Below are 27916 nucleotides of genomic sequence, written 5' to 3'. Positions count from 1 at the left end.
TTTTTTTTTTTTTTTTTTTTTTTTTGTTTACCTTTGAATCTAATGGCTATGGGATGGATACCAATGAAGGAGAAAAAAGAAAAGAGGCCCTTTACAAAATTGCTTTCTTTCTTTTCATTGTTGGTGCATTTTATCAATTGTCTTTGTGGCCACAATTGTTTGTGTTATCTCTAGTCTCTAAGGTATGTTGTCTTCTTCTCATAATTGAAACCTTCAGAAAATCTACTCGGCTCACTAGAAAATAAATACAGCTGTTGCAGTTGGAAAACGACAGTGTCATATCTTCGAAAATATAATACTCCATGGGCGAGATTTAAGGAGTTGACCCTTGGAGAAAAAGTTAGAGAGGAATTAATTAACCGGTAAACCCCTTGGAAAAGAAGCAAAAGACGAAGCTCTTTAGTAGTATATATATTAGAGAAAACCCAGTGGCTTCTCTTAGGATAAATCTGATAAGGTGGGTAAAATATAAAAAAAAATGGGGTTGATAAGAAGCTACTTCTCCTTCGTGTGCGGAACCATCTGCGGGATTTATGTAGCGCAGAGCTACAACGTTCCAAACATAGAAAAGGTGGCTCAAGCAGCCTATTCCATGGCCAAGCAAATGGAAGAGAGATACCGTAAGACAAAGACCAAGTCCTTGGAAGACTTTCAAGACTAAAGAAACATGTCACACTGCCTTCTATTTATCTACTTGTTTTTTTTGTTGTTACTTCCAACAACCTTCTTTGTTTTCTTAATGAATCAGCTGATCTAATTACAATCATAACAACGACTCTTCAGATCTTACTCAAAGTGTGCTTTAAATCAATAACAGCCCCAAAATCACTTTGTTCCTGAGCTACAGCAGCTATTCATTTTACAGCTTTAAAAAATAAATAAATAAAAACACCTCAATTTTTAAAGAAAAAATCTGGTCAAAAAAATACTCTCTTTAGAACTTTGCAACGATATGATGGATTAAAAAAGATGATGAAGCTATAACCCCATATATATAGGGGTTTAAGTCCGGTTCAAGATGTAGCCAAAGAAGCAACCAAGGAGACCCACGAGCAGCATAAACAGTAAGGAATGACCGCCCGACTGCTTCTTGCTTGATTCTCTCCTCAGCATTTCCTGATGAAATACACAAATTCCCTCTTATGAAGAAGATTCAGCTAAATAATTAAAAAAAAAAAAAAAAACAAGTAGATAGAGAGATAGGCTAAACCAGTTCCCGTCGAAGCTGCTGACTTTGTTGGATAGCATTAGTCTTCTCCTCGGTCAATTTGGAAATCATGGACCATGCCTGAGGCAAAAATATACAATGGTCAGCATTTACAGAAAGAGAAAGAGTTTTTTTTTTTTTTTGTTATTTTTATATATATATATATAATGGTGAAAGAAGAAAAAGATTGAGACAAGTAGTAACCTCAGAAGATTTCTCATTAGTTTGTTCAAACGTTCTAGACATCTGGCAAACAAGAAACGCATTAGAAATATAACTTAAAAGGAGGAGGATGATAGATAGATAGATGAAAGGAATGGAAACAAACGTCATCAAAAAGAGAGGCATTATGAGAGGGGAAGTCGTTGAGGGAAGGCCTAGGAGAGTTGCCTTCTTCAGAACCTTCGGGGACAGGTGAAGGAGGATTAGCAGGGATGTAAACAACCCGCAATTTGAACTCCTCAATCACTCTACTGGCCTCCTTGGTGAACTGCACCAACGAAGAAGAACCATTAAGAAAACGGAGAGTGCAAAGCAAAACAAAGAGAATGAGAGCAAGAGAGAGAGAGAGACCATTTCGGCGAGGACATCTTTGGAAGAAGTACCATCAGAGACAATAACAGTCTGAACAAGGAACTTGTCTTTGCATTGCATATCAAGAGGTGCCTCTTTCTGGGCTTGCATCGTCACTGAAACATTTTAATTATATAAAAAAAAAAAAAAAAAGACAAAGTACACACCAAGACAAGAAGAGCACCACTCTCATTCTCATTCTCAATTCAAAAATGCACAAAAAAAAAAACCTGTAACATTGCAGGAATCACCGGGTAAGACAACACCAGTGTTTGGACGGACACAGTACTTGCGAGGACTCGTTGTTTTTACCTGTTTTTTTTATTTATTATAATTAGTGTATCTATCTATCTATCTATCTATCAAAATAAAACATGAATAAAAACCAAAGCAAAGATCTCTCTATCTAATTCTAATCTATCTCTGAGTGTAAGAAAGAAAGAAAGAAAGAAAAAGGACCTTAAAAGCGACACATTGAGTAGTCTTGTTGGTCAATTGCATCGAACACGAACTCTGCTTCTTCAACTCGACTTCACCCCCCCCAAACCCCAACCCAATTCCAAACCAAACCATACAATACAATTAATAAATATATATATTTTTCAACGGAAATCGGAAATTCCAAAATCAAAAAAACCGAAACTTACAAGGGAATTTGAGCTCTGTTGGATGGATATTGATGAGATCTCCGGTTGTCATGATGCTCTCTCTCCCCCTTTTCGCCTTTCTCTATCACTTTTTTTTTCTTTTTTTAGGGTTTGTTCAATTTACAAAATCTGAATACCTCCTTAATACAAGTTTTGATCAAGGAAATGAGTATTAAAAAAAAAAAGATATACGACGGAGCTCCAAAAATGGTAAATTAGCTTCCTTTTAATTTTTTTTTTTTTTTTTTTTCTTTTCCTGTCGTCTGAACATCGCTCGCTCGTCATGTTTATGACTGAAATAGGCCCAACAGAAATAAACTTCTTTTGGGTTTCATCAAGCCCAATACGAAGTTCCATCAGTCTTTGTCACTTTATTTGTGGCCCGTCTTCCGGTCTTCGTATGCATTTTCTTTTTTCTTTTTTTTTCTATCTATACTATTAAAAAGGGAATCATTTTTTGGTCTGTAGTAATAAAATTGACAAAATATGACATAAAATACCCTTGAAAATATAATAAAAGCATAGAAAACAACATGGTTATTAAAGTAATTTTATTAGTCAAAACACGCTGATCTTATCGTCACTCTGTTTTTGTTAGTTCGGATTGTGTTTTGTGGTTCCGAATAAGATTACTTATTCCCGTCACCAAACAAATATATATCATATAGTAGAAAAACATGTGGCGCATAAATAAGATATATAAAATGATAAACGAGCGGCCCATAACATCGATATCCAATATGCGACCATTTAGTGGCCTACTTACATTAAATACAATATTTCAAAACAGCATTCTTTAAATAACAAATATTAACTATGAATTCCTATAATTTCTACGAATAGCAACAATAATGAGAAACATATAATACTTATGTCCCTATAATCAAGCGAATTACCAATTTGCATATCTCCAATTTATTACAAAATCAATAAAGGGAATCATCTACCAAAATCATTTAAAATTAAAGCTTTCCTAAATATATAAAATTAAATAAAATAACGACACAATGTAAAGAACCATACCAAACTTTAAAAATTACCAACAATATCGTTTCAAATGTTACCTAAACTAACAAAAGAAAATTACGCGAAATCTTTGCTACTTACCATATCCCCATATAATCATTTACTCGCAAAATATATGCTAGGTATATTCCAAATACCTAGGTCTTCAACTATAAATATATGGGTCGTCGAAAACAATGTAGCTTACAATAATATACTCGATACTCATTTAATATATTCTAGGAAAAAAAAGGCTGCAAAATAATGGAATCACTAGCTTTGCTAACATTAAGCCATTCAAGACGACTATAAAGATTAAGTGCGGATTGTTCACTCATGGCGACAGTACACGAGTTTCATTGGATAAACCTTAGAAGTGATCTTAGCACATGTCGAAGTGAGCTTATATTCGTAAATATAAATCTTTTATCTATGTACTTATATTTTTTAAAAACATAGATGATTACGATTAATCCTAATAATGTACATTGTGATTGTATGAAATTGCAATGTTTTTCACATAGACAGCTCTATGTTGTTATATCAAGAGTGACTTTCAAATAGTGGCTAAGGTGCTAATCTTTGGTAAAAATGGGAAACCACAAAAACAAACTATGAATATGGTGTTCAAAGAAGTTTTTCAAAACATATAAGCAATTTATGGACTCGAGTCTCTTACATTACTTAGATATGCATTTTTTTAACTATTGCAATATGAATAGAACACTTACTTTCTATTGCTTTAGTTTATTCTCGCTTATAAATAACTACTAGTCAAGGCGTCAGTGATGATTAATGGTGGATTATGCCTCTTACATGAAACCAATTTGTGTAAGATTATGTGTGACATTTATATGATTTGCGAGAGGCAGTCATGTAACTTTATACATTCTTTAAATCTTTATTTATTTCGGCAAACATTATATGATCTTTCATAACAAAATCTATGTTGGGAACTAAAATTTCTTGAGATTTTTCTAAAACAGGTTAACCACATATTTAATAAGAAATTTCTCTAGAGTTAGAAGTTGAATGATGAAAGTGTAGAGTATTATTTTCAAGATATATATTTAAGTATTTATTAAGTATGAAGAAAATTATATAATCAGGATGACGAGGTTTCGATTTAGATTTCGGGGTTGTGATCAGACTATCAAGTTTTTTAAATCTAATTTACATCTCCTAGAAAACCAGACAATATGAAAATTTACTTAACTTGATCAACGATGGGCGTGGATCGAAGCTATCGATCTGACTTTGGATACATTGATTATTTCCAAGAAAAATGGATTTATAAAACAAGAATTAATACCCGATATAAAACCCAAAACCAGATTAAATAAAAACTAAAAATTGAAATTGATTACGTTGTATAATTCTTTTTATGAACAAATTAATTTAAATTATATAACACTATAAAAACTTATGGAAGTACTTAAACACCTTATTATGGGCTGGAGATAAAACAGTCTAACAATACATGAAGACTCTTCAGTAATGATGGGTCATCTAAAATTATCGTAGGCTTTAAATATTGTATAGATTTGTCATTACAAATTATAAGATATTGTTTACTAATATTAATTAATACAATTACAGTTACTATACCACATTCACGACACATTTTTTACTCGTCTTAGTTATCGATAAACGAATTATTAAAAAAATTACAGTTTTATTCTTTAAAATTACAGTTTCACTAAACAATAAACTTAGTTTTGGAAAGCAATCCCGCACGTACGTGCGGGTCTGAATCTAGTTTTCTTTTTCGCTTTGGGTTTTCTTTGATTATTTATTTGATATATACAGTAGTAGTTCTTCTTCTTCCCAATAATAATACACTAGTAATCAACTACGAATTTGATAAGAAATAAAGAACAATCATATAACAAATGTATGGTAAAGCCTAACTACTACTACTACTACAACATACTCAGTACTGCCCGTGTTACACGGGCCATTTGAAAATTGGAAGGGTTCCTTTTTCATCATTCCAATGCGAATATATAATTTAGTTCCGAGAAGAAAAAATACGAAAAATGTCTCCTGATCGATCAAATATCAATATCATCATCATCATCATCATCATAATAAAGTTATGTTTTGAGCTAGTGAAAATTAACCACATTGAAGCTTATAAAATGATCGTAAGATTTGGAAATTGCGTAGGGATCGGAATTAAAGTCCTCGGCTAGCTAGTTATTGGTCACCCCAACATTCGCAGCTGACCCGTAGAACCCTTCTCTTGATCCCATCATCCCATCCTCTCCTTCCTAAATTCATTTTTAGAAAAAAGTATTATAATACAGCTAACTAATTCTATCCATATCGATCACCTGATTATACATATACTTAAAAGTAGTAACCTGTTGTTGGCGCACGTTTGCCTTCTTCGTGGGTGGATGATCCGCCATGAGACCAAAGTGTATGTGAGGGAAATGAGCCCACTGCTTCACCACACACATGCATTATAAGTATAAACTGCTCAATTTTTTTTTTTGAAAAAGAAATATAAACTGCTCAAATTGGATTTATTATTTTGAACTCTATATATTTTATATAATTTTTTTTTTTTGTAAAACTGTATTAAAGAAACTCAATTTTTTTGTCGCAAAGGTTATCCCTTACTATCAAAGCTATTATATTTTATATAATATAGATCATATAAGTATAAATCTTATAAACAAAACATAAAAACTGGTCAAAAATATACGTATATATATGAGAAACTAATCCCGACTAAATGTCTGCTTGAGGACTTTATTGAAGCCCTAGAATAGATTCTATTGAAACCCTAGAGTAGATTCTGACACTATTCTAGCTAAAATATGTTGGACATATACAGTAGGCTTATCATTATTTTATAATACGTTGGATTGTTACTATTATTATGTTCTTCTTTTTAAAAAAGCAACGTGAGAATCAATGTATGTAGCTCCAAAACTCATATCTAGGTGCAGACCTCAGTTTATATATACTATTATTCAAGTCGTAACGAGTAAGTATGCTTATGCATATATGTGTGTATATAAGAAAGAAAAAAGTGTAAAAGAGAGAAGGGTATAATATAAAGAGTAATGTACGTTTTTGGCAGCAGCACTGAAGGCTTCTCTGTGGCTGATATCAGGGTTGCCTGCCTTTATACGTTGGATCTCCTCCCTGTCGAATTTATATTTGTTAAATCTCTCTCTGTCACATCATCTTTTTTTGTAAATACGAGTAAATGGTTAATTAGGGAAATGATCCCATATTAAGCAAAGGAATAAAAATTTACTTGATGAATCGGTTGTAAGCAGATGGTACTCTTTGTCGCTTCTCTGGGGCTGCTTTTTCACAAAGAAACAAACAGAACATATTCAATTTTCAAAAATCTTCATTTGTATTAACATTATTGATATGTGTATATATATATATATATATATGACTCCCAAAAAATCTTTAAGAAAACTCACAAAAAATAATCATATAATAAAGATAACATCTCTCTCTATCTCTCCTAGCTCTCTCTCTCTCTNACTATTATTATGTTCTTCTTTTTAAAAAAGCAACGTGAGAATCAATGTATGTAGCTCCAAAACTCATATCTAGGTGCAGACCTCAGTTTATATATACTATTATTCAAGTCGTAACGAGTAAGTATGCTTATGCATATATGTGTGTATATAAGAAAGAAAAAAGTGTAAAAGAGAGAAGGGTATAATATAAAGAGTAATGTACGTTTTTGGCAGCAGCACTGAAGGCTTCTCTGTGGCTGATATCAGGGTTGCCTGCCTTTATACGTTGGATCTCCTCCCTGTCGAATTTATATTTGTTAAATCTCTCTCTGTCACATCATCTTTTTTTGTAAATACGAGTAAATGGTTAATTAGGGAAATGATCCCATATTAAGCAAAGGAATAAAAATTTACTTGATGAATCGGTTGTAAGCAGATGGTACTCTTTGTCGCTTCTCTGGGGCTGCTTTTTCACAAAGAAACAAACAGAACATATTCAATTTTCAAAAATCTTCATTTGTATTAACATTATTGATATGTGTATATATATATATATATATATGACTCCCAAAAAATCTTTAAGAAAACTCACAAAAAATAATCATATAATAAAGATAACATCTCTCTCTATCTCTCCTAGCTCTCTCTCTCTCTCTCTCCCTCTCACTTCTCGTTATCATCATCACTTCATCATTATCTTTCTTACGATCTACCCCCAAAAATATATCAATTGGCGTCTATAGGTATAGCTAGATTTCCGGGGGATAAACAGATGACTTGTTAAATTTTCTTTTGTGGAGACAATTTTTTCTTTCAAAAAAAAAAAAAAAAAGCATATATGCGAGAGAAGTCAAATACTCGGGAAATAAAAATGAAAATCGAAGTTTCGAAAATCCAAAACAAAAAGAAACGAGATTGTTTGGGGTATATATGTGAAACGAAATGATAAATGAATGGATAGGGTTTTTGTGAAATAATTAGGGTTTGTTCTTGTATATGTGGAGATGCTGAAAAAAAAGAATAGAAGATAGAATGTTACGTCTATTGGCTGGTGGCGGCCGAGGCATCTCCTGCAGTCCGTTGCGAGCCGCCATAGCCAAAGACTCATTTGGGTGGTGAGCTGCACCGTGGTGGCTCATCATCATGTTCATGTTTATATTCTGCCCTCCGCTTCGCATCTCCTCCTAACAAAATGAAATCATCAGCAGACTAATTGGCAAAAACAAAACTTCTTTGATTAATTTTGCTGTTTCTCGAATTATGAAGCCCTAGCCATTGCCATTGCGGATTGTCTCTATGCAGCAAGAACCTAGTATAAGATCTAGCATGTGATGCTAACCAAATTAAACTTTTTTGGATTTCCACAATAATTCGTTTCTCGAAAAGCCCTAATTAATTATTACCCTATTTCTCTTGAAAGAAATAAAACCCTATTTTTTCCCATGTTTATAAAATTGATGTACCAAAAGATTGGGAGGAGGAGGAGGAGGAGGTATAAAGGAATGGCCAATGTTGGAAACGGAGGGAAGAAGAAGAGTTCTCATGTTCACAGTGACCGACAAAAGATTTGAACAGTGTCCGCATCTCACCGTCACCGTCTTGAACAAACTACTCGGAGGAACACTCACCTGCCGCCAATCACGCATGAATTAATTTATGTGAAACCCTAGCTAGAGCTAGAAATTTTGATATACGGATATATTGGGATGAGATAAGAATCCAAATTTACAGCAAGGACAGTGTCGCAGAAGCTGCAATGGACGTAACAGAGCTGGTCCGTAGATGAGATGTGGTCCGGTGGATAAGCTGGAGCTGAGGAGGACGACATGGACATGCTCGACATCGACTCTTTCTTTTTTTTCTTTTTTTTTTTCTTTTGAAACAAAAAGGAGTAAGAGAAGGGTTTGATTTGATTGAAAAGATATGACTGATCGATATTCAGATAGAAGTAGATCCCTCTTTCCACCACACTTTTTGACAATTGTGTTAGTGTTGGGTGATGAGCAGTACCTTATAAATGTGTAGTACTTCTCCAGAAGTTGAAGTCGAGAAAGAAAGAGAGAGAGAAAGAACGGTGGAGAAAATAGAAGAAAGATGTGGTTTAGAGAGAGAGAAAGAGAGAGAGAACTTTCTCTTTATGTAAATATGAAGGGACACTGTACCTAAACAAATTGGGAGACATGTGATGTAGAAGAGGCCATTGCTGCATACCTGCATTCTCATTTAATTTACCACCCTTTTGAACCGGGATTTTCTTATTCCAATCCATCCTTTTCTTATATTTTATATTGAATCAGATTTTTAAAACACTAATTGATATGTGATTAAAAAGAGAACGAAATCAAAATCTCATAAAAATATTGACACCAGAGTATTTGAAATTAAATAATTAGCTATGTATAGTACTGTAATTATGTAGCTGGTCGGTGCAGAATAAATAAAAAGATTTCAAAGGTTTATATAAAATGTCAAGATTTGTGCAGCAGCAAACATATTACATACGACAAACATCTTAACTTTTTTTGTTTTTCTAATCAACTATTTAAACCTCATATAAACGGAAACAAACAAAGCTTCAATTTGGCAATTAGTGTCATGACACATACATGTAGATAATATTTAACCATAGCAATAGGGTTAGGGGTTTATTTGAACAATATAATGCTGAACATCGAAAATGAAAATAAACTAAACATGTTAACATTAAGTCCGGAGTTGAAGTTTTCTTGTTTGGTAAAGCATCTGTTACGTGGTCGCACGCATCGGTAACACAAATAACAATATATATATATATATAGCAACTACTGTACAATTTAAACCTCAGATAAAGAGGGGGAAAATTAGATAATTAAGGCTGGTGTTGTTTTCATAGACCTAAAAGCAGGAGTACTTGAAACTTGATTGGGTGTTGTGGTGTCTCAGCAAAATCCTTGGCATTTTACACCCATAGAGTTAATTAAAAGTAGTCATAAATATGTTTTTGTTTTTACATGCACATACACTCGCAGTGAATCCAAGTCTTCTGCGTATCGAGGTCATTACACAGGTCTACTCCGCAAAAGAAGAAGATAATGTAAAATAAATAAACGAAGTGAAATCTTAACTGGTTACGGTTTTGAATTGAATTCAACTGAAATACTTTTGATTTTTAGAAAAAGGAAATATGAATGACGCAAAGTTCGATGAAGTGGGAGAGAGAGGGAGAGGAAAGGGACTTGTGCATGGAAGTGATTAAGCAAAGGCTCATTCATCAGTTGTTTTCACACTTAATAACATTTCTGCCACACCACTCTTTCCCTCGATCCTCGTCAATTCCATGCCTTTTTTTATTTCTATTATTGTAGTAGTATATACATTCTCTATATTCCTATGTATATCATTTTGTCATCATTATTTCAATTTACCCGCAAGTGTGTTGTTTCACTAAATTCCATAATACAGGACCACCATTTTGGTGGTAATTTTCCAATTCCCGTGGTAATTATTAGGTCATAGTGAAAATCAAATTTATATATACAGAAATTATTATCATCTTTTTTTTTTTCTGGACTAATTATTATGACTGCCCCGATGTACATAGAATATGATATTTGTAAGAGTCAAATAGTATAAAATAAATACTCCTTTGTTCTTAATAGATTGATATTTTAGATTTTTTTCTTGTTCTTAAAAATGATGTTGTAGATAAAAACCTTGAAATAATTTTTTCACTTTATGTTCTTTTTCACATGACATGTTATTTATGGTTTATATTTTCCTTTTCTATCAAAAAGTAATTATAAACTAATTCATAAACAAGTTCTTTTTACTTTTTCTTAATATATGTTGTCAAAACATCAATCTAATAAAAATAAAGAGAATAGTAGTATTAAAACATATATATATATATATATATATTAGGTGTATTAATTTGCACCTATCACACACACCTATGCTATGTTATTGAATAAAGTCGTAAGAAAATAGTTGTATGAAATAATCAGTTCATTATTAATATGTTGGTTGAAACTTGAAAGATTCATCATAGGATTGATGGATAATTTTTTTTATTAAGATTTTAATCATAATTTACCATTGAAAATATCTGTGTTTAGGTTCGATATATATATGGTATGATATCAAATGAAATAAACAATGAAAGCAGAGAAAGACAGAAAGACAGAAAGACAGAAAGACAGAACATTAAAATCGAGGAAGACACAAGGCGTCGAAGTTGACTAATTATAAAAATAATAATGGCGAAATCATGTTACGGAAATTAAAGCAACAAAAAGTTAAAGAAAGAAGAAGCTTATTTAAGAACATATACTGTTTTTGTTTCCGATTTGACCATTCATATCTCAATCTACCTTACACACACATATCTCTATATTGTACAGAGCTAGGCTAGGCATGTATTGTTTGTCAACAACGACGGACCGACAGAGATCTCTCTCTCTTTTTTTCTTTTACTTTGAAAGATACTTTAATTTCCCTCTTGTGTTTTGGTTTGGTTTTTTTTTTTTTTTTTTTCTAAATTTTTATTAGGACTGTATTTAAATAGATATTTGAAAACTGTTTCAAAATAATTTATTGAACTTTTGCACCGCCTGAATGAATGGGTGAGAGAGTGAGAGAGAGCTGTCATTTCTCACACACACAAACACTTTGGAAAACAATCAACATCTAAGTATGCACGTGTATGTGTCTGTCTTTCTCTCTATTTTCTCATTAACATTCCCGTTTCTAGCCATTTTATTCGCAGTGCCACGGTTTTACACTTCACTAGGCATATCTTTTCAAGACCTCTAACAAACCAACCAGAACTACTTTATGTGTAGTGAAATAACAACATATTTCTAACTTGTTTCTTTTCTTTTTTAACTTGTTCAGTCTCATCTATCTTACCATTTTTGAATTACATTTTTGTGTTATCCTCTCTTATCTTTGTATTCAAACAAGTCTCAACTAAATTCTTTACAATCCTTACAATCAAACACAATCATTTCCTTATTTGATAATATTAATTTCCTAAAAACTATCTACCTAATTTAAATCAATATGTTAGACTAAAATATAATTCTCCTTACACTTTTATTTAATCTTATATTTAATTATTTTAATTACTATTTAATACATAAAGTTAATAAAAAAATTTCAGCATATGATGTGATTTGAATTTTTATAAACGGATATATATTTAAAAAATTTCTTAGGATATTTATAATCAAACAAGTATATCCACATATAGAGCTCGAAATACATTTTTGAAGTACAATAGAGTACCATCACTTTTTGGCTTTTTGCTAACTTCGGGTCAGATTTTTAACTAAAATTATAGCCGATTCAATTATCCGGATCCTCCTTAAAATTACCGAATATTTTGGACCGGTTTTTAATCTATAGCGTACTTATTTACATCCAATTAATGTTAATTAATGCCCATTGTATCCTAAGAAAGATCTAATTTATAACACAAATTCTGTAATCACATCCCTATAATATAGCAACTAATTCAAGATAAAAACATCTTAGGAAATATCTAATTTGCGTTTAATAAATGATTACATATTTGCTAAGTTCTTATTAGCTTTATATGTACACTATTAATCCAATAATATTAATTGAGAATAAAAATAAAAATATGACATATCATTCATTCCTAAATCATAACTAACAAAATCATAAAATGTATATTCTCAACTTGGGAATCAAGAGTTTATACAAACATTATCTACAATTGTTAACAATATATATATAGATGCAATTCACCATCGACTACAAGCACCACAAAACTATTACAGTATCATATCAACAAAATAATAGACCTGTGGTGTACGGGGTAAAACCTAATATATATTATTTAGGATGATGATGACTCTTAATTTCTTGCATGCTAAGAGCATCTCCATTGGTTGCATTTAAGCAAAGTTGCTAAAAACATTAATTTTGAATAAAAGTGAATAAAAGTGAAGTTAACAAACTTCTTAGGAAATTTTCTGTTTTTATGGTTCATTGGTAGTATCTAATATTGTGGTCACTAATTTAAATTTATTATTTTGAAAATTATTATAGTATAATAAAATTTGTTTATTATTTTTAATATTGTATATTTATAAAAACTTGAAACTGAATATACTCCATAAACAAGTCATGAAGAATCTGCAGAGTAATTTAGACTATTTATAAGAATGTTTCAGTTTATAAGTCTGTGTGAAATATTATAAACTTACACCATAAGCTTTTTATTACTGTTCTTGATGAGCAGATCCACTAATTGTGATGATTTCTTATCTGCTTCGCATTCCATATACTATAGAGAGAAGGAGAAATACACGGCTAAGAAACGCATAAATAGGAAATGTACATATTTATACATTGAACTTATACTACCTCAACACCTTCTGTTTGTGTAGCTGAAAAGAGGTCAGTCCTCCTCTGCTTTTGCAAGCGAGAGATAATGTAATTCACCCAGCTTCTAGAACCCCATCTCCAAAAGTCTATCTGCCTCATCCAAAATAAGAATCTACATATGCAAAAAGGTTCAACTATAAACTTCAAACAGTTTAAGTAACAATCTAAACTTTCAAGTTGTTTAGAAATCATAACCAAATCCAACTATAGTATCAACAACATCATCTTAAAAGAAAGATAAATCCATGATTAACGAAAACTACCTCAAGATTTCTGATATATCATGGTTTTTGTGGTTTTTAACCATGATATAAGGAGTCTTTTTGAGTCTTTTGATTTGTTTTCTAGGATGTTTTTGAGTCTTTGCAGGTTTTCTAGGACTTTGACACATAAGGAGCAAAGTGGAGCAATTTGGATCATTTTGGAGCATAAATCTCGAAGAATCAATTTGGACTCGGATCAACACACTACAACAAATTTGTCCATTCTTAGCGTTCGATAAATGCTATTATATGTGATACACAGCGTTTTTGTAAATGTTGTCTCTGCCCAAGCTATAATAGACCCCCATACAATAGCGTTTTTTACTCCTGCTATTATATCGTTATATATAATAGCGTAATGTCGGCGTTATAAATGTTTTAAATATAGCGTCTGTAAATGTTCTTAAAAATTATTCAATAACATTATTGCACTGCTATTATAATTTATATTGTTGCAATATTTTATTGTTGTTATATTTAATATAATGTCTTAATATTTGTGCTATGATTTAGTATTTTTTTGATAAAATTAAAATCCATTGTGCTATATTACCTGTTCATATTAGAACTATTATATGGTTACATTTTAAAAGTGGAACCTGTTTTATATGAAAATATATATAATATAAAACATCCAACAGATACACTTTAATCCAAAAATTATATAAGTCTCAACGTACATAAGTTTCAATATCATAAGTTCCCATAAGATAAACTTCATAAGTCTCAATACCATAAGTTCCCATAAGCTAAACAACACAAGTCTAAATAGCATAAGTTCTCGTAATCTAGACAAAGGTACTTCAGTTTCAAACCATTACCACTTTGTCCTCTGGCCATGCTACGAAAGTCTTCAAACAGTCCTTAATGATACTAATTTTTGTTGTAGGTTTCCATAGAAATGTCTCAGGTTTCAAGACCACATCCACAAATACCTTTACTACATTAGGTCCGATTGGAAGTCCATTAACCAATGCATCTAGTTCTTTTGACTGCCAACGTCCTTCAGCAACAACCACTTCTTCATTTCCTCTCCAATTTAGTAGTATACACTTGTTTGCAGAAGCTGTATTTGGACTCTGAAACATGTGAAAATATATGTTATTGATTATCAAAATACCCAGTTATATACATATATGTTATTTTTACCTTTGGCGCATTGTCTTCGTGGAAAATACAATTGTCATCTGGCCAAGCAAGCATTTCTCCAACAGCTTGTTCCATATTCAGGATGTTAGTTGTAGGTCTACATAGGAATGCATCTGGTTTGATTGCATTTTCTACCAACACTTTATAGGAGTTAGGCCCTAATGGAATCCCATTCACAAAGTCTTGAGGATCAGAAGACATCACAAGAGCTTCAGCAACAATCTCACCAGTACCATTATAATCCAGAAGCAAACACTTAGGATGTGCTCTATTAGTGACACTCTACAAATATTTTCATCGTTAAAAGTTAAATGTAAGTTTAAATTAATGATATATGATCTACTGCAAAAAAAAAAAAAACATGATTACGTACCCTTGCAGCTGAATTTTCCCCGACCTCAGGTTCTCCTCTCTGGTACATAAAAACAAAAGGTAACTAAGAACTAATGAATCAATACCATTTCACTCTAATAATGTTTTAATGTTACAAANAATGTTAAAAGACTACTAACCTTCAAATGTTCAATGACAGCTTGTAAGTCATCTACTTTTCTTTGTAAACTAACTTGCTTTTCTTTCATTTCAGCCATACACTTACTGTTGACTTGGAAAAAAGACAGTTTTGTCATACTCATCCCTCTGCCCATAGCCCTTAACCGACCAGGATTATCAGCTCCTAACAATTATGAAACCTGAGGAACACTCTCCAACTCAGCTGCCTTTCTCTGAATATCAAATAAACAAATGCATAAACAATTTACATTATCTGACTACTAATTCATAAACATGCAAACAGAAAATATAGAGTATAGTCTAGACTGACAATCTTTTCAGCGGCGACAGTATTAACCGGCGTTCCATCTTTTTTGGTTCTTGACTTTACCCAAACTTTCAGCCTTGTGACCTTAGATGGTTCAGGGCATTCTTTTTTCTGAAATTAAATAAAGAAATGATATTACAAGTAATGATTTGACAATATAGCTAAGATCATACAATTAAAAACTCACCATCTCTTCTGCTAGTCTAACCATTCCTTTACGGCTGCAAGTGTGAGGAATCTGTTTACGCCTTCGTTCCTTGAATTTATCACTAACAACCTACGTAGAAATGTTGTTAAAATATAGAAAGTAAGAAATGTTATAATAAAATCACCAAACTTATAACAAGCAAGTACCTTAAAGTTGTTGCTAGTCTTCAATCTGATAAATTTGCGCCAATCATTAATCGGGATATTCTTCGGTCGCATATTCATCCTGGCTTGGTTATTAGGAGCTTTTCTGATCTTAGTTACAAGACATGATTTAAAACACCCCCACAAACATCCCATCTGGCTCATGATATAGGTCTTTTGATACTCTTCATCAAGTTCAAATCTAGCCTGTATTTACATTGATAAAAACATTGTGAACAATGAGTGGTAATTAGAATAAGCTATATTTAACATATTTGTAGTGGAAAAAATGCAACCTGAATGGATTTCCAGAGAACTGTCAGCCCCTGAGTTCACTTCACCATGGTGATACCAATCTTTCCCCAACTTGTAAGTCTCATCCATGCCTCTAATTACTAGATGAGCAACCACAACACTACACGAATGACGATCTACATTTCTACAGTCAACGCATGGGCATATTACCATGCCACTATCTCCTAACTTAGCAGCCACCGTCCGGACAAATTTCCAGGCACCTATTTTGTATGATGGATCAAGTCTTCATTGTATTTGGAAGGAAGAACGACACACACGAAGATACCGAATGTCTATATTCATTTGTTGAAATCCTAACAATATGTAATCAATTACATACCTGCTAAAATGAACCCATTCCTTGTCCAGCATTTTAGTTTTTAAACAGTTGAATCTAAAACTAAGCATAAGTTTTTAAACAGTTAACAAAAATCAATACAAAAATCTAAATAAAGCATATTTGAGAAATCAAGCACATGAAGAGGACACAAACGAGATTAAAAGTGAAATTTACTTTCGACAGATTTGAGAAATCAAGCACATGAAGAGGACACAAACATGCAATTTTCATATTCGACCAAAATCAAACTAACCTGAAATTTTAACTAAAATGTGAACAAACTTACAGATTTGTTGTTTAGGTTTTAGATTTCTCTTCTCTCAAGTTTATCTTTGTTGTTGGACGAGCTTGACACCTCACAAAAGGAGATTTAAAGTGAAATTTAGGTTACTGATGAAGAATGAAATTGAAAAAAAAAACAATTAGCTGTCTAATTTCAGGTTACCTTCGTATGAGAAATCGAAGAGGAGAAGATATAGCTCGACTAGAGAAATCAAAGAATAAGATACAAACCACGGGCGACACAGAGACAGAAGGAAATCGAAGAAGAAGATACAAAGATAGAAGGAAATCGAAGACGTCGACGGCGATTGTGTCTAGGTTTTGAGATTTAGAAAGAGAACCGAAGGGATGAGGACAAAAAAATATCTGAGACCTTTTATTTTTTTGTTCTAAGTGTTAAAGCGGTTGAATAAATTTTTTGGCTAAGTGTTAACGCGGTTGAATAAAATTTTGGGCCGCCAAAGTGACTTTCGCTTCCCGTTTATGCTAAAAATGGGCTTAGCACTAATAAAATGTTGTAATATAATTGCTAAAATCCGAAACTATTCTTTAACAGCAGTTACATAATTAGTGCTATCAATTGGTGCTATCGATGAGCAAATTTGTTGTAGTGAAACAAGGGCATCGATCGACACCACTTAGGAGCATCGGTCGACACCCTCTTCAGCCGATGAAGAATCACAAATTTGAAAATTTTACAAAGTTGCCCAAAGTTTTCCATATTTGCAACACAAGTCCCTGGCGTGTTTTAGCACATATATATAGTGTTTTTGGGTTTTAGAAAACCCTTAAGTTTTATTCTAGCAAGTTTTATTTTCTGCAACCCTGTGAGATTTTGAGAGCTTTTGGGAGAGAGATCTGAACTGCTTTGAAAGAAGAATTCTTAAACTCCTTCCTTACTCTTTTAATCTCAATTGCTTATTATTCAGAATTATGTTTTGTTCTTTATTGAATATGTCTGAGTAGTTTGCTTGTTAGGTTCAGGGTTTTTCACAGGGATTTTATGATTTATTAGATCTGTTTATTTAGGATTCTTTATCTTTCTAGATCTTCATCATAGGTTGTTCTTAATGTTAGATCTTTGATTAGTCATTTGGATTTGGATATTAGGACTATTGATTGATATGAGAATATAATTGATTATTCTGACAAAAACCTTTTGATGAGCAAAATTACTTTCATCAAAGAGATTCGATTGAGTGATTTTGAGAACAGTTTAAACCTGTTTTAAAGCTGATTTTTAACCTAGAATTTTACAAAGAGATTTGGATTTTCTGATTTTAAATTTAGATAATATTTGCAGTGAGAACTGATTTATTTTCAAAAGAGTTTAGAGTTCTAGATCTGATTTTTAATTGTTTAAATCCTAATTAATTTATTGATTTAATATTTTGTAATTTCCTAAGAAATTCCCTAGACCTATCTTTTTGATTTCTTGAATTTACAACAGTTTTATTTTAATATTTTGCATTGCCTTTTTAATTTAAATCATTTTGTTTAGCGTAATAACAAAACTTTATAATTTATTGTGTTTGATTTTGAATCTATGTGGAATACAACTCCTAAGTATTAAGGGTGACCTCTTAATTTGAGAGAGTAGCTCTAGGATAAATTTGGGCATATCAATTTCGAAATTCAACAATCTCCGGTCGTTCCATTATATCTGAAAACCTTCCAGGTGTACCAATCAAGAGATTGCAGCCTTCTTCTTCGATAATCTTCACGTCAGCTCTCACCTCTTGGCCTCCAACAAGTAACACAAAGATCACATTAGCTAAAGTGGAAACAAATGGATGTGCCACCATTATATACCTGCGTTGATAGCTCTCTTGTTGGCGATATAATCACCCCCATGACCTGTAATCCAATTTCACTAAGCATCAAACCTAAAACATAACTATCAAACTCCACAAACCTTACAATCTAAAAAATCAAAGATTGAACTTGTAACATAAAAATCCTAAATTTCCAGATTATCTTTACCTGGTGAGGCTTCGGAGGGTAGGAGGTGGATGTACGGAGGATTTCAACGAGTGGGAGGACGAAAGCTAGTGTTTTTCCAGAGCCAGTGGCAGCGTCGACGGCGATATCCTTGTAACGGCATAGTAAAGGAATCGTGGCGGCTTGAACCGGAGTGCTGAACCCGAAATTAGATTGACTAAGCGCCTCAATGATATCTCCAGAGAGTGGAGGTTCGAGGTTGGAGAAACGCAATTCCCAATTAGCAATTCCTAATCTTAACCAAATAGATCAAAACAAAGGGTAAATAAACAGTAGAGAAATCACTTTCAAAGATCTATTTTTTTCAAATCAAACGTTGATTGACAACAGCGAGAGTAGAAATTGGATAATACCTCGTATGAAACTCTTCCTCGATGACGAAAGAGAAAAGACGACAGCGATCAACAAAAAAGAAAACACCGCTTTTATTTTTTATTTTTTTCTCTAAAATTTTATTCAGAAGCTGACACGTGTTAGCTAAGCATCGTTTCTAAAATCTCTAATGTAAAGATCGATTGTTAGTTAATTAATATTTTTGATTTACTTTTTTAGCATTTTAAGCTAACAACTTTGCTTAAATGCAACCAATGGAGATGCTCTAACCTATGAATAGCTTCTGTAAAAATTCTTGTTGTGACCGACAGACCGAGAGAAAAATTGATTTCTCAAATTTTTTGATGCCCATCCTTGATAATATCTCTAAAAGTTTTGATCTTACGTAATATTTTGTCAAGACCTTTGTAATATCTTAACTGAGACTAGACAATCGCCTTGTAAAAACATGCTCCAAACGTTTTAGATGCCCATTAGAAGTGTCTTAATTACCCGGAAGTACAATAATAATCTCTTGAAATCCATCCATATAATATTATACTGCCTACCAAAAGCGCAATTATGATTTTGCGTTGTTCTAACCAAGCCACTCTGGCAAGCCAAGTTTTAGGGGAAAAAGAAGAAAGAGCAGACTATTGTGTAAAATGAAAACATGATCGGATATACTTTGATGGTCGACGGACATTACATAAACTGTGTGTAAGTAATGTATATTAATTAGAGATTGATGGTGAAAGGCACTTTTGTAGGCGGCAGCCATAAAGCAGCGTCGATGAATTTGGGTAACGTAAACTGTCGAGCTTCTTCGGGATCGGATATAACATGAAAGCCGGGCCAATCAACCCGGTTATCTGTACCGGAACCCGGACCGGAGTTTTGATACTCCCCGTAATACAAGGTGCTACGAGCCGTTGCATTACTCCAATCCATCCATCCTTTGGGTTCGATCAACTGATCAAGAAATGTTCCCATCACCACCGTCCGGGCATACGGTCTCCACGGACGGCCCAGATACGTTTTCACGCCATCAAGCTGCACCCCCGGAGCTCCTCTCACCACGGAGTTATGGATTACGATTCCCGTTGTCTGATTCGGGTTGACCCGGCTCTGTGCGACAATGGCGTTCACCCCATTCGGTGGGCTACGTGCATATATCCGACAGTTTTGGAAATAGGCGGCGGCGTTGCCGAAAATGAAATCGACGGTGCCGTATACGTCGCACTCCCTGAAAAACTGGCGCCCCGAGTGGACGTAAAGCGTATCTTGATAGCCTTCGATGCTACATCTGTAAAACACTGACATGTCTGAATCCGATCTCAGAGCCACCGCCTGATGTTTCTCCGGCCCTGCCGTGTTTCTTATCGTCATGTCTCTCCCCACGAAACCGTCCCTCTCAGCCACTGGTCAGTTTTATACAAAACTTATTTAGTAAGTCATGTGGTATTGTGGTGTGTGTTGTGCCGGATATATATAAATAAAGTGTAATAATGTCTAATAAGGTCTAACCAAAAGTGGCGGATTTGAAAGTGTAAAATCCTCGGCCTTTGCTTTTGTCGCCGGTGATGATGGTTTTGCCGATACCGTCGCCGATGATCATCATGTTATTAGACTTGATTCCTTACCTTTACATATTCCTCATAAACTCCTTGCTTGACATGTATGACATACCTTGGGCTTTCTTTGGGCCTCTTTCCTGCACCATTCACGGCCTCTTGGATGGTCTTGTAGTCTCCGGACCCATCTTGAGCCACCACTACGTCCACTTTTTCATCTATCACAACAGACGGCGCCGTTTTCATTTCTACTTTTGATGTCCCAAACTCCTTCCACTTTGTTTCCCTCCTCTGTTATTTTTTTTTTTACCAAATAGAGTTAAATTAACAACGAGTGAATTCTTGATAGATATTAGCATGGTTTTGGAGATCGTTTTACCTTGTTGATGGCCAAGGCGTTAATGACATCAATGGTGATGCTATCCAAAGAATGAGACGAGACACCGAGTTCTGAAATCTCTTCCTGACATGTGTCTAGGTTGGTGAGTGCAGTGCTGAGCCATGCTTGCACGTCCCACCTAGAAGAGTACGCGTTCTTGGGACACAACAGGCTCTGGTTGAGTCTATGGATAGTCCGCTCGTACAGATCCATACAGTCCTCCCACGCTTGCTTTGAACCAAATTGTGGCCCGAGAGAGTACGTGTCCCCCTTGGCTTTCACTGCCCCATCTAGTGTTCGTTCTACGGCCACTTGCAGGAACTGTGTCGTGCTTCTTATGGGTTTGTGTTCAATCATCAGAGTATTGCATTCACCCGGGTGCGGGGTTTCATCGCACATCTCGATTCCAACAACCATTGTGGTAACGTAAGTTATTGTCAGAATTATAATGAAACATTTTACAATTACTACACCTTCCATCGTTTTGATTAATTTTCAGTGAGGTAACATATCATATGTATGATGATTTTTATATATAGATTTTTCCCTGTCTGTGATGTACTCTTCTTTATAAGTTACAATTTGGTTTGGTTACAACTTTTAAATTTGAATTAACGCATGTGGCAGTTCTAACCTTTGTTAATTAAAATGTCTTCTAGTTTTTGATTTATTACTCTTTCAAATGTAGTTAGGTGTACTAATAAATTTTGATTAAAGCACATTGATTTATTTCATAACTTAAACCTGTAATAAATTAAAATAAGTGTAAAACATCACAAAATAGGAATCATCAACTAAAGCTGGGAAAACAGATGAGTACTAATAATCCGCAATTAAAAAGAGTAAACCTCACTTAGTCACTACTACAAGTCATCAGAGAAAGTTGCCCTAAAAGTAGAAGAAGCCCTCAGGTTGTTCTAAAAGATAAGCGTACAGAGTAACTAACATTCAGCTTCATTCACTCAATCCTCCTAACAACTATTGTACAGACACAGCAGAGAGTTAATCTGAAACCTAATCTTCCATCTTGAGTGAGACTCAGTCAGCTGGTAAAGATATGTTGATGTCAGTGGCGGAGTTTCTCGGTCCGTTGGTCCAGCTGGACATACCAAATGTAGATGGTGGCTGCTCCCTGTCTGGGTTTGACGATGAGAAAACTGAAGCTGGAGGAGGAGGTGTAGGCAATGACAAGACCGTGGCAGGGGTATGCTCAACCCTTTGCTTCCTCGGTTTCAGATGATCTTGTTGATCACTCGTTATGAAACTGCCAACAACAACCTGTTTTTATGAAACAGCAACAAAAACTTATGAGAAGACCAGAGACGATTTCAAGAATTCACGTAAATGTTGCTGGATTGGTGGGTCACCTGAATCGGAGTGGCAGCAATGAACAAACCGGCCACACCACCACCAACAACACGACCATCAGGACCCGCCAAAGAGACGCTCATGCCACCAGACCGACCTCTTGATCCTCCTTGGTTCTCTGTTTCCATGAAAGAACCAGACAGGGACAGTATCTCAAACCGACCCTGCCAGGAACCAAACACCCTATTATAGTAAGATACTCTGTTTCACTTTCTTCCGTAACTTTAAAATAGAGTGAGAGAGACAAAACCTCGTAGGTGAGAGTACCACCACAGGAATCGGGCTGGCGAAGAGTAACGTTTGATACCACGCCATTTGCTGATAAGATACAAATAGCTCGTGGTCCTTGTTGTGAAAAGGAGATGATCCTCATGGTAATATCCTTGAATAAAACCAAAAACAAACAAAGTGGTTGCTAAGTACGAAACAAACACACAAATCTCCTTTTTAAGTGAAATGTAACGACTAAATTAATTTTTACTTGATACTACATACCTCACCAGTGTTCACTGTGATTATATGTGGTGTGAAATTTGATCCAACACCACTCTCAAGTCCAAACTTTTGACCTGAAAACGATGGTTCAAAGTTACACTTTAAAGGCACTCACGAAAATAATAAACTGGCTCAACAAAGTTAAAGCTCGTACACATAGTTTCAGCCACCATATAACCGGGTTATTCTCATCTCAATGGTGCGTAGCTATGTTACTATAAACAAAACAAATTGCAAGTTCTTGATAACTTTTAGCAGTTGTGTAAACTATATAGACTGCAAATCTAAATATGTGTGTGTTATACAAAATCACACATTTACACACATAATAATGAAATCTGTGAACATAGGCAATTATGAACTACAGATTCCAAATAAAATGTGTCAAGAAAATGAGCAAAGAAAACTTGCAAGTAATTCATATATTAAGGAACATTGAAGTAGCTCAAATGCAAAAGAGCCAAGTGTTAAGAAGAAATCAAGTAAAGTTTATAATATATATAAGAATATCAGGAACGGTTTTAGTTTAGTAGAGAGAGAGAGATGGAAGAGTTACCAGAAGAAGAAGAAGAAGGGAAAGGAGAGGTGGTCTTATGGATGTTGAAATGAAAAGCACCATTGAGCTTGGGTCTTTGGGCTCGTTTCTTGACAAGAGGAGTTGTTGATGAAGAAGAAGGAGTGCCATTAGGTTCATATTTACGAGGCCTGCCCCTCCTCTTCTTGCCTGAGGAAGAAGGCAAAGGGGGATCCAAGGGAGAGAGAGAAGAGCCGAGGAAGTGGTTATGAGGGGGGGTCTCAGTCTCAGATGGTCTAGGAGCCATGTGATACGGAGATGGAGCTTCTGGTCCAATAACAGTCACGCCACCACCACCAGAGCTAATTCTGTCGCTTGTTTCCATTCTGACTGCAAAATTACAAGCAAAAAAAAAAAGGGTCAAACAAATGTGGTTAAGCTTAAATTTTTTTTTGTAAAGGTAGCCCCTAGGCCCTAGAGAGCATGTATGATGAGCAATCGCAGAAGCTAGTTTACAAAGTATAAAATAAAGATGGCATCTTTCAATCGATTCCGCAACAACATTCACAAGAAAAGCTGGAATTTTTCGAGAGGAACAAAACCAGACTACAACAGTCAGAGCTTGAAGAGTAGTAGTAGTAAACGCAAAATCAGCAGATTCAAGTAAAGAGAGATCTCAGAGACCAAGTGTTAGTTATATATAGGTAAAAAGGCAAAAGACCTGAAGCTTTTTTGGTTTGGGTCTCAACAACAAGTCTCCAAGTTGCTCTCTTCTTCACACTCAAACTTGACACAGCCGTTGAGAGAAGAAGAAGAAGAAGAAGAAGAAGAGATTATGACTCGCCTCTCACCTGGTCAGAGATGATGACGTTGACGTCTCTACGAAGAAAAAGATTCACACCGGAGATTAACGTCTCTCAACGAAGAAATTTCCGGGAAAATCGGAAGGAAAGGAGAAAAAAAAAAACAAATCTTTATGATCCAAAAGAGACAAACAGAGATTACTTATTTATTACTAATGTATTCCCCATACTCCAAACAAAAAAAAAACAAAAAAACAAAAACAAAAATGATGAAATAGAGGGAGAGACAAAATAAAAGAGAGAAGGAAAAGAAGACGAGAGAAGAAAATTATTAAAAATGAAAATAAAAAGCAAAAATATTAATTATCTTACCTTATTATTATTATAGACAGACGACGACAGTGAATTTTGGTTAATAAATACTTTCACGTCCGGATTGGAACTCTTTGAATATAAAATCTATACTAATAATTGTCACCCTTTCTTCCCTCATCTCCTTCTCGTAAGATAAAATTTTAATAGTCCTTTCTCCTTGACATTATTAATATGAAAATAATCTCAGTCACTAATTTATGAATTCTTCTCACTTCCTACAATTTGAAATTCAAACAAACTTGCGGCTGATGATACATTACTTTTGCATTCAGATTAATAATAATAATAATAAAATGGGAAAATGGAGAGCAGGCATGCAATTGGTAGGTGACACATCTATATTAACATAACGAATCAACCCGTTCCTTCCTTTGACCTCCTTTTTGACTCCTCCCTCTGACTCTCTCTCTCTCNTTTTTTTTTTTTTTTTTTTTTTTTTTTTTTTTACATATCATTTTTTTTTAAATCGCATAGCATACATATTCCAATATTACTATTTATTATTATTTAATAGGAATCACGTGTTTGGTACGAAATTTTTATCAACAACTAATTTCAAAATCAAATATTTGCCTAAAATAAATGGTCTCAAAGTCCTATATTGCTNTTTTTTTTTTTTTTTTTTACTTGAATTAGTGTTTAACACATCTGTGTGTTCAATTTTTAAATAAGAGAGATTCAATTTTAAGCGTATCTCGTTAGGATCACGGCACATGAGCAAAGCTTTTGGGTCATCATTACGTGTCAACGCTCTACTTATTTCCCTCTAATTATTTTTCCGAGGTCTCGAGACCACCTTCACCATTATTTTATTTATAAACTACTCCTGTATTATTTTAATTACCCTTTCCTTCGTTCCAATACATTATACCAACAAGACAACAACACAAGTGTGATTAACGTTAATGATTATTGATTTCTNAAAAAAAAAAAAAAAAAAAAAAAAAAAAAAAAAAAAAAAAAAAAAAAAAAAAAAAAAAAGGACAAATGGGGCGGATGCAACTATGCAAGCAAGCAAGACTCATTTAGGAAGCCAATTAGGCCACTGTGTTGGGCCTTCAACATTTGGGCCTGGCTTGCTTACCCACGTTGCACTATGTATTACAATTTTTCTTTACTCGACCAAATTATTTTTTCTCATTCAAAAAATTATACTATTGATGGGAGGGGACATGGGTGTCATGTCGACGTCTTGCGTGAGATGTGAGTTGCACTGCAATCCCATATCCAATAGAATCCTACTAACGCCCTTTTTTATATTTGTTAGTACAAAATATCAAGAAGAGATCCCTAACTAGTTAATACTAACATATGGTTTTGATCGGAGAAGATTGGCCTCCGGTCAAATACTTAGAGCAGACGAACTCACGGGCAAGAGCGTTGAGATCACCATCCTCTTCTGCTGGATCTTCCAGGCCTAACAATGTGCTCAGATCCACCGACTCTCCTGACTCTTCTTTTGCTTGTTGTCGTTGCATACAATTAATGTGTGACGACGACGATGATGACACATTGCTTTTGTTATCCACGACAGAAGCAATGAGTGGCTCATTAAATGAAGAGGCTGCTTCTGTCGTCGCTGAATTGTTTTGAGGATTCCCCTGAACAAGGCCTTGTAAGCTTGAGAGTTGAGTTTGTACGTCAGCCAACTCCGCCTGTAGATTCATCACCTGTTCACATACGGGACGCAGGTTCCATTAAATTATAAAAATAATACTAGTATAAGATTAGTTTAGTTATGATCGTATAGCATAATAATTGTATGTTTCTTGTTTGCTACATGGATGCTATAATAAATACCCCAACTCAAACATGCATTCGGACTACAGGTTGACACGATTATTTACGATTTATGAAGAAAACTTTCAAACTGTGTTGTTCAAGTTCAACTGACGTATTTAAAGATGACAAAGTAGGAAAGGTACAACCACGAAGAAGATTGAAATAGTATTTGACTTTTCTTTACCTCTGTTTTGGACAAACGAATTCTTGGGAAGACGCACATAAACTAATTTATGACACTTTTAAAAACTTTAAATGGGGTTTTATATGCAATTTTCAAAACTAATAAACAAGAAACCGAGATGCGATAAATGGAACTGTAAGCGGCTAAAACATGCTGCTAATATGTGATGTGATCTCATCATATAGTATTTATACGTTATAGAATGAGTTTATTTTATGGTGAACTGCATAATAGTACACGCATGCATGCCCTGTAAATCTTTATATAGATCAACAAACATGTACATTAATATAAATAAAATCATTAGGTAAGGTTACATATAGATATACGAATACCTGGTGTTGAAGGGCGAAGATGAGACCAACTTATCCGTAGACGGGGTCGCGAAGCCTAGCCAATGCCTCGTAAGAAAGCGTGACTACGGCGTCCAATCTTCGGCTCTCCGGAATCATCATGAGGAGCTTCGAGGCGTTGCTCGCCCCGAAAACCTTGTGCACGGCCGCGAAATGAGACGTCCCTTCCTCCGAGTCGAAGTATGGAGCGAAAACGCATTCCGACAGGCATTGCCGCCGGAGAAACTTGCATGCGCCGCACGGACCTCCACCGCCGGTGGTGCTCCCGCTCATCTTCTCTGTCAAGACTCAAGACGTAACTTTCTCTATTGGGAAGCAGAGTCGTCGCCGACCAATTATATAAATCCAAATCCAAATAGACGTATAGAGAGAGATACGGATAGGTTTGTTTTATAGATAAATGTGTGTTTTAGTTAATGTGGAACATAGAGGATCGTGTCAGGCAAGAAAATCATGTCTTGCTTTTGGTGGTGGGTCATTTATAATCATTTCATTTTCTTGCCTATAACTTCTTCCTCTTTTCTTCCATGTGCATATAATATACATATACTATTATTCCTTTTGTGTGTTTCATTGCTTCTGAACATATCTGTCGTTAATAACTTAAACTAAATTTAATTATTTCTCTATATTTTATTATAATTTATATTTATGTTGTATCTATTTATTAAATATTAAATGTTTTATAAATAGAAAAATAATTAAATTTTTTGGTTGTTATACGAATAAATATTTATATTATTTTTTTAACCTGCAATACACTTTATAACTATTTGTTTGTTATATTTATTTTGTTTTGTTTAGTGTTTGAAATTCTATTTTGATTTTTAGTTATTATAACAAAAAATAAAGGATCTAAATACATAATAACTAATTTATATGTTGTGATTAAGTCACATTTTTCCTAATGATTTAATCATTTTACCCAATCTTAGTTAAATTAATTGGATTTTAT

The 27916-nt window shown here is 34.1% G+C and overlaps 6 protein-coding genes and 2 pseudogenes across 8 annotated transcripts; 1 reads left to right on the top strand and 7 right to left on the bottom strand.

Moving 5' to 3' along the window:
- LOC109128293 lies at positions 7 to 789 on the top strand. Its single transcript, XM_019234363.1, has one exon. It carries the CDS (start codon positions 479 to 481, stop codon positions 659 to 661), a length of 183 nt encoding a protein of 60 aa, XP_019089908.1. The 5' UTR covers positions 7 to 478; the 3' UTR covers positions 662 to 789.
- LOC104737759 (vesicle-associated protein 1-3) lies at positions 812 to 2666 on the bottom strand. The gene is made up of 8 exons (XM_010458013.2): positions 2428 to 2666; positions 2240 to 2310; positions 2011 to 2092; positions 1781 to 1896; positions 1536 to 1697; positions 1412 to 1453; positions 1211 to 1288; positions 812 to 1116 (listed from the first exon to the last, which is right to left on the bottom strand). Exons 1-8 carry the CDS (start codon positions 2477 to 2479, stop codon positions 1003 to 1005), a joined length of 717 nt encoding a protein of 238 aa, XP_010456315.1. The 5' UTR covers positions 2480 to 2666; the 3' UTR covers positions 812 to 1002.
- Positions 5399 to 9159, bottom strand: LOC104737758 (axial regulator YABBY 3). Of its 2 annotated transcripts, none has more exons than XM_010458011.2 (7): positions 8656 to 9159; positions 8390 to 8554; positions 7966 to 8110; positions 7341 to 7392; positions 7150 to 7225; positions 5799 to 5879; positions 5399 to 5705 (listed from the first exon to the last, which is right to left on the bottom strand). In XM_010458011.2, the coding sequence occupies exons 1-7, from the start codon at positions 8767 to 8769 to the stop codon at positions 5628 to 5630; spliced, it is 711 nt and encodes a 236-aa protein (XP_010456313.1). In that variant the 5' UTR covers positions 8770 to 9159; the 3' UTR covers positions 5399 to 5627. The 2 variants fall into 2 exon arrangements, with proteins under 2 accessions (XP_010456313.1, XP_010456314.1); XM_010458012.2 differs by having other exon boundaries at positions 5611 to 5705; positions 7341 to 7389; positions 8656 to 9155.
- LOC104738576 lies at positions 14294 to 16662 on the bottom strand. The gene is made up of 8 exons (XM_019234885.1): positions 16199 to 16662; positions 15906 to 16109; positions 15739 to 15828; positions 15555 to 15662; positions 15244 to 15456; positions 15105 to 15143; positions 14732 to 15013; positions 14294 to 14661 (listed from the first exon to the last, which is right to left on the bottom strand). The coding sequence occupies exons 5-8, from the start codon at positions 15376 to 15378 to the stop codon at positions 14392 to 14394; spliced, it is 726 nt and encodes a 241-aa protein (XP_019090430.1). The 5' UTR covers positions 15379 to 15456; positions 15555 to 15662; positions 15739 to 15828; positions 15906 to 16109; positions 16199 to 16662; the 3' UTR covers positions 14294 to 14391.
- Positions 18328 to 19377, bottom strand: LOC104738574 (DEAD-box ATP-dependent RNA helicase 18-like). The gene is made up of 5 exons (XM_010458730.1): positions 19367 to 19377; positions 19176 to 19244; positions 18805 to 19057; positions 18634 to 18678; positions 18328 to 18565 (listed from the first exon to the last, which is right to left on the bottom strand). Exons 1-5 carry the CDS (start codon positions 19375 to 19377, stop codon positions 18554 to 18556), a joined length of 390 nt encoding a protein of 129 aa, XP_010457032.1. The 3' UTR covers positions 18328 to 18553.
- LOC104738573 lies at positions 19873 to 21504 on the bottom strand (annotated as a pseudogene).
- LOC104737756 (AT-hook motif nuclear-localized protein 7-like) lies at positions 21867 to 24540 on the bottom strand. 2 transcript variants are annotated; one of them, XM_010458010.2, is made up of 6 exons: positions 24316 to 24540; positions 23507 to 23854; positions 22951 to 23024; positions 22706 to 22837; positions 22455 to 22619; positions 21867 to 22365 (listed from the first exon to the last, which is right to left on the bottom strand). In XM_010458010.2, exons 2-6 carry the CDS (start codon positions 23847 to 23849, stop codon positions 22126 to 22128), a joined length of 954 nt encoding a protein of 317 aa, XP_010456312.1. In that variant the 5' UTR covers positions 23850 to 23854; positions 24316 to 24540; the 3' UTR covers positions 21867 to 22125. The 2 variants fall into 2 exon arrangements, with proteins under 2 accessions (XP_010456312.1, XP_010456311.1); XM_010458009.2 differs by having other exon boundaries at positions 24186 to 24539.
- LOC104737755 lies at positions 25641 to 27248 on the bottom strand (annotated as a pseudogene).

This window comes from Camelina sativa, chromosome 13 (assembly GCF_000633955.1).
Source record: "Camelina sativa cultivar DH55 chromosome 13, Cs, whole genome shotgun sequence".
Lineage (NCBI taxonomy): Eukaryota > Viridiplantae > Streptophyta > Magnoliopsida > Brassicales > Brassicaceae > Camelina > Camelina sativa.
Note: the sequence above shows the minus strand (reverse complement) of the source record. Positions and strands in the feature narration are given on the sequence as shown.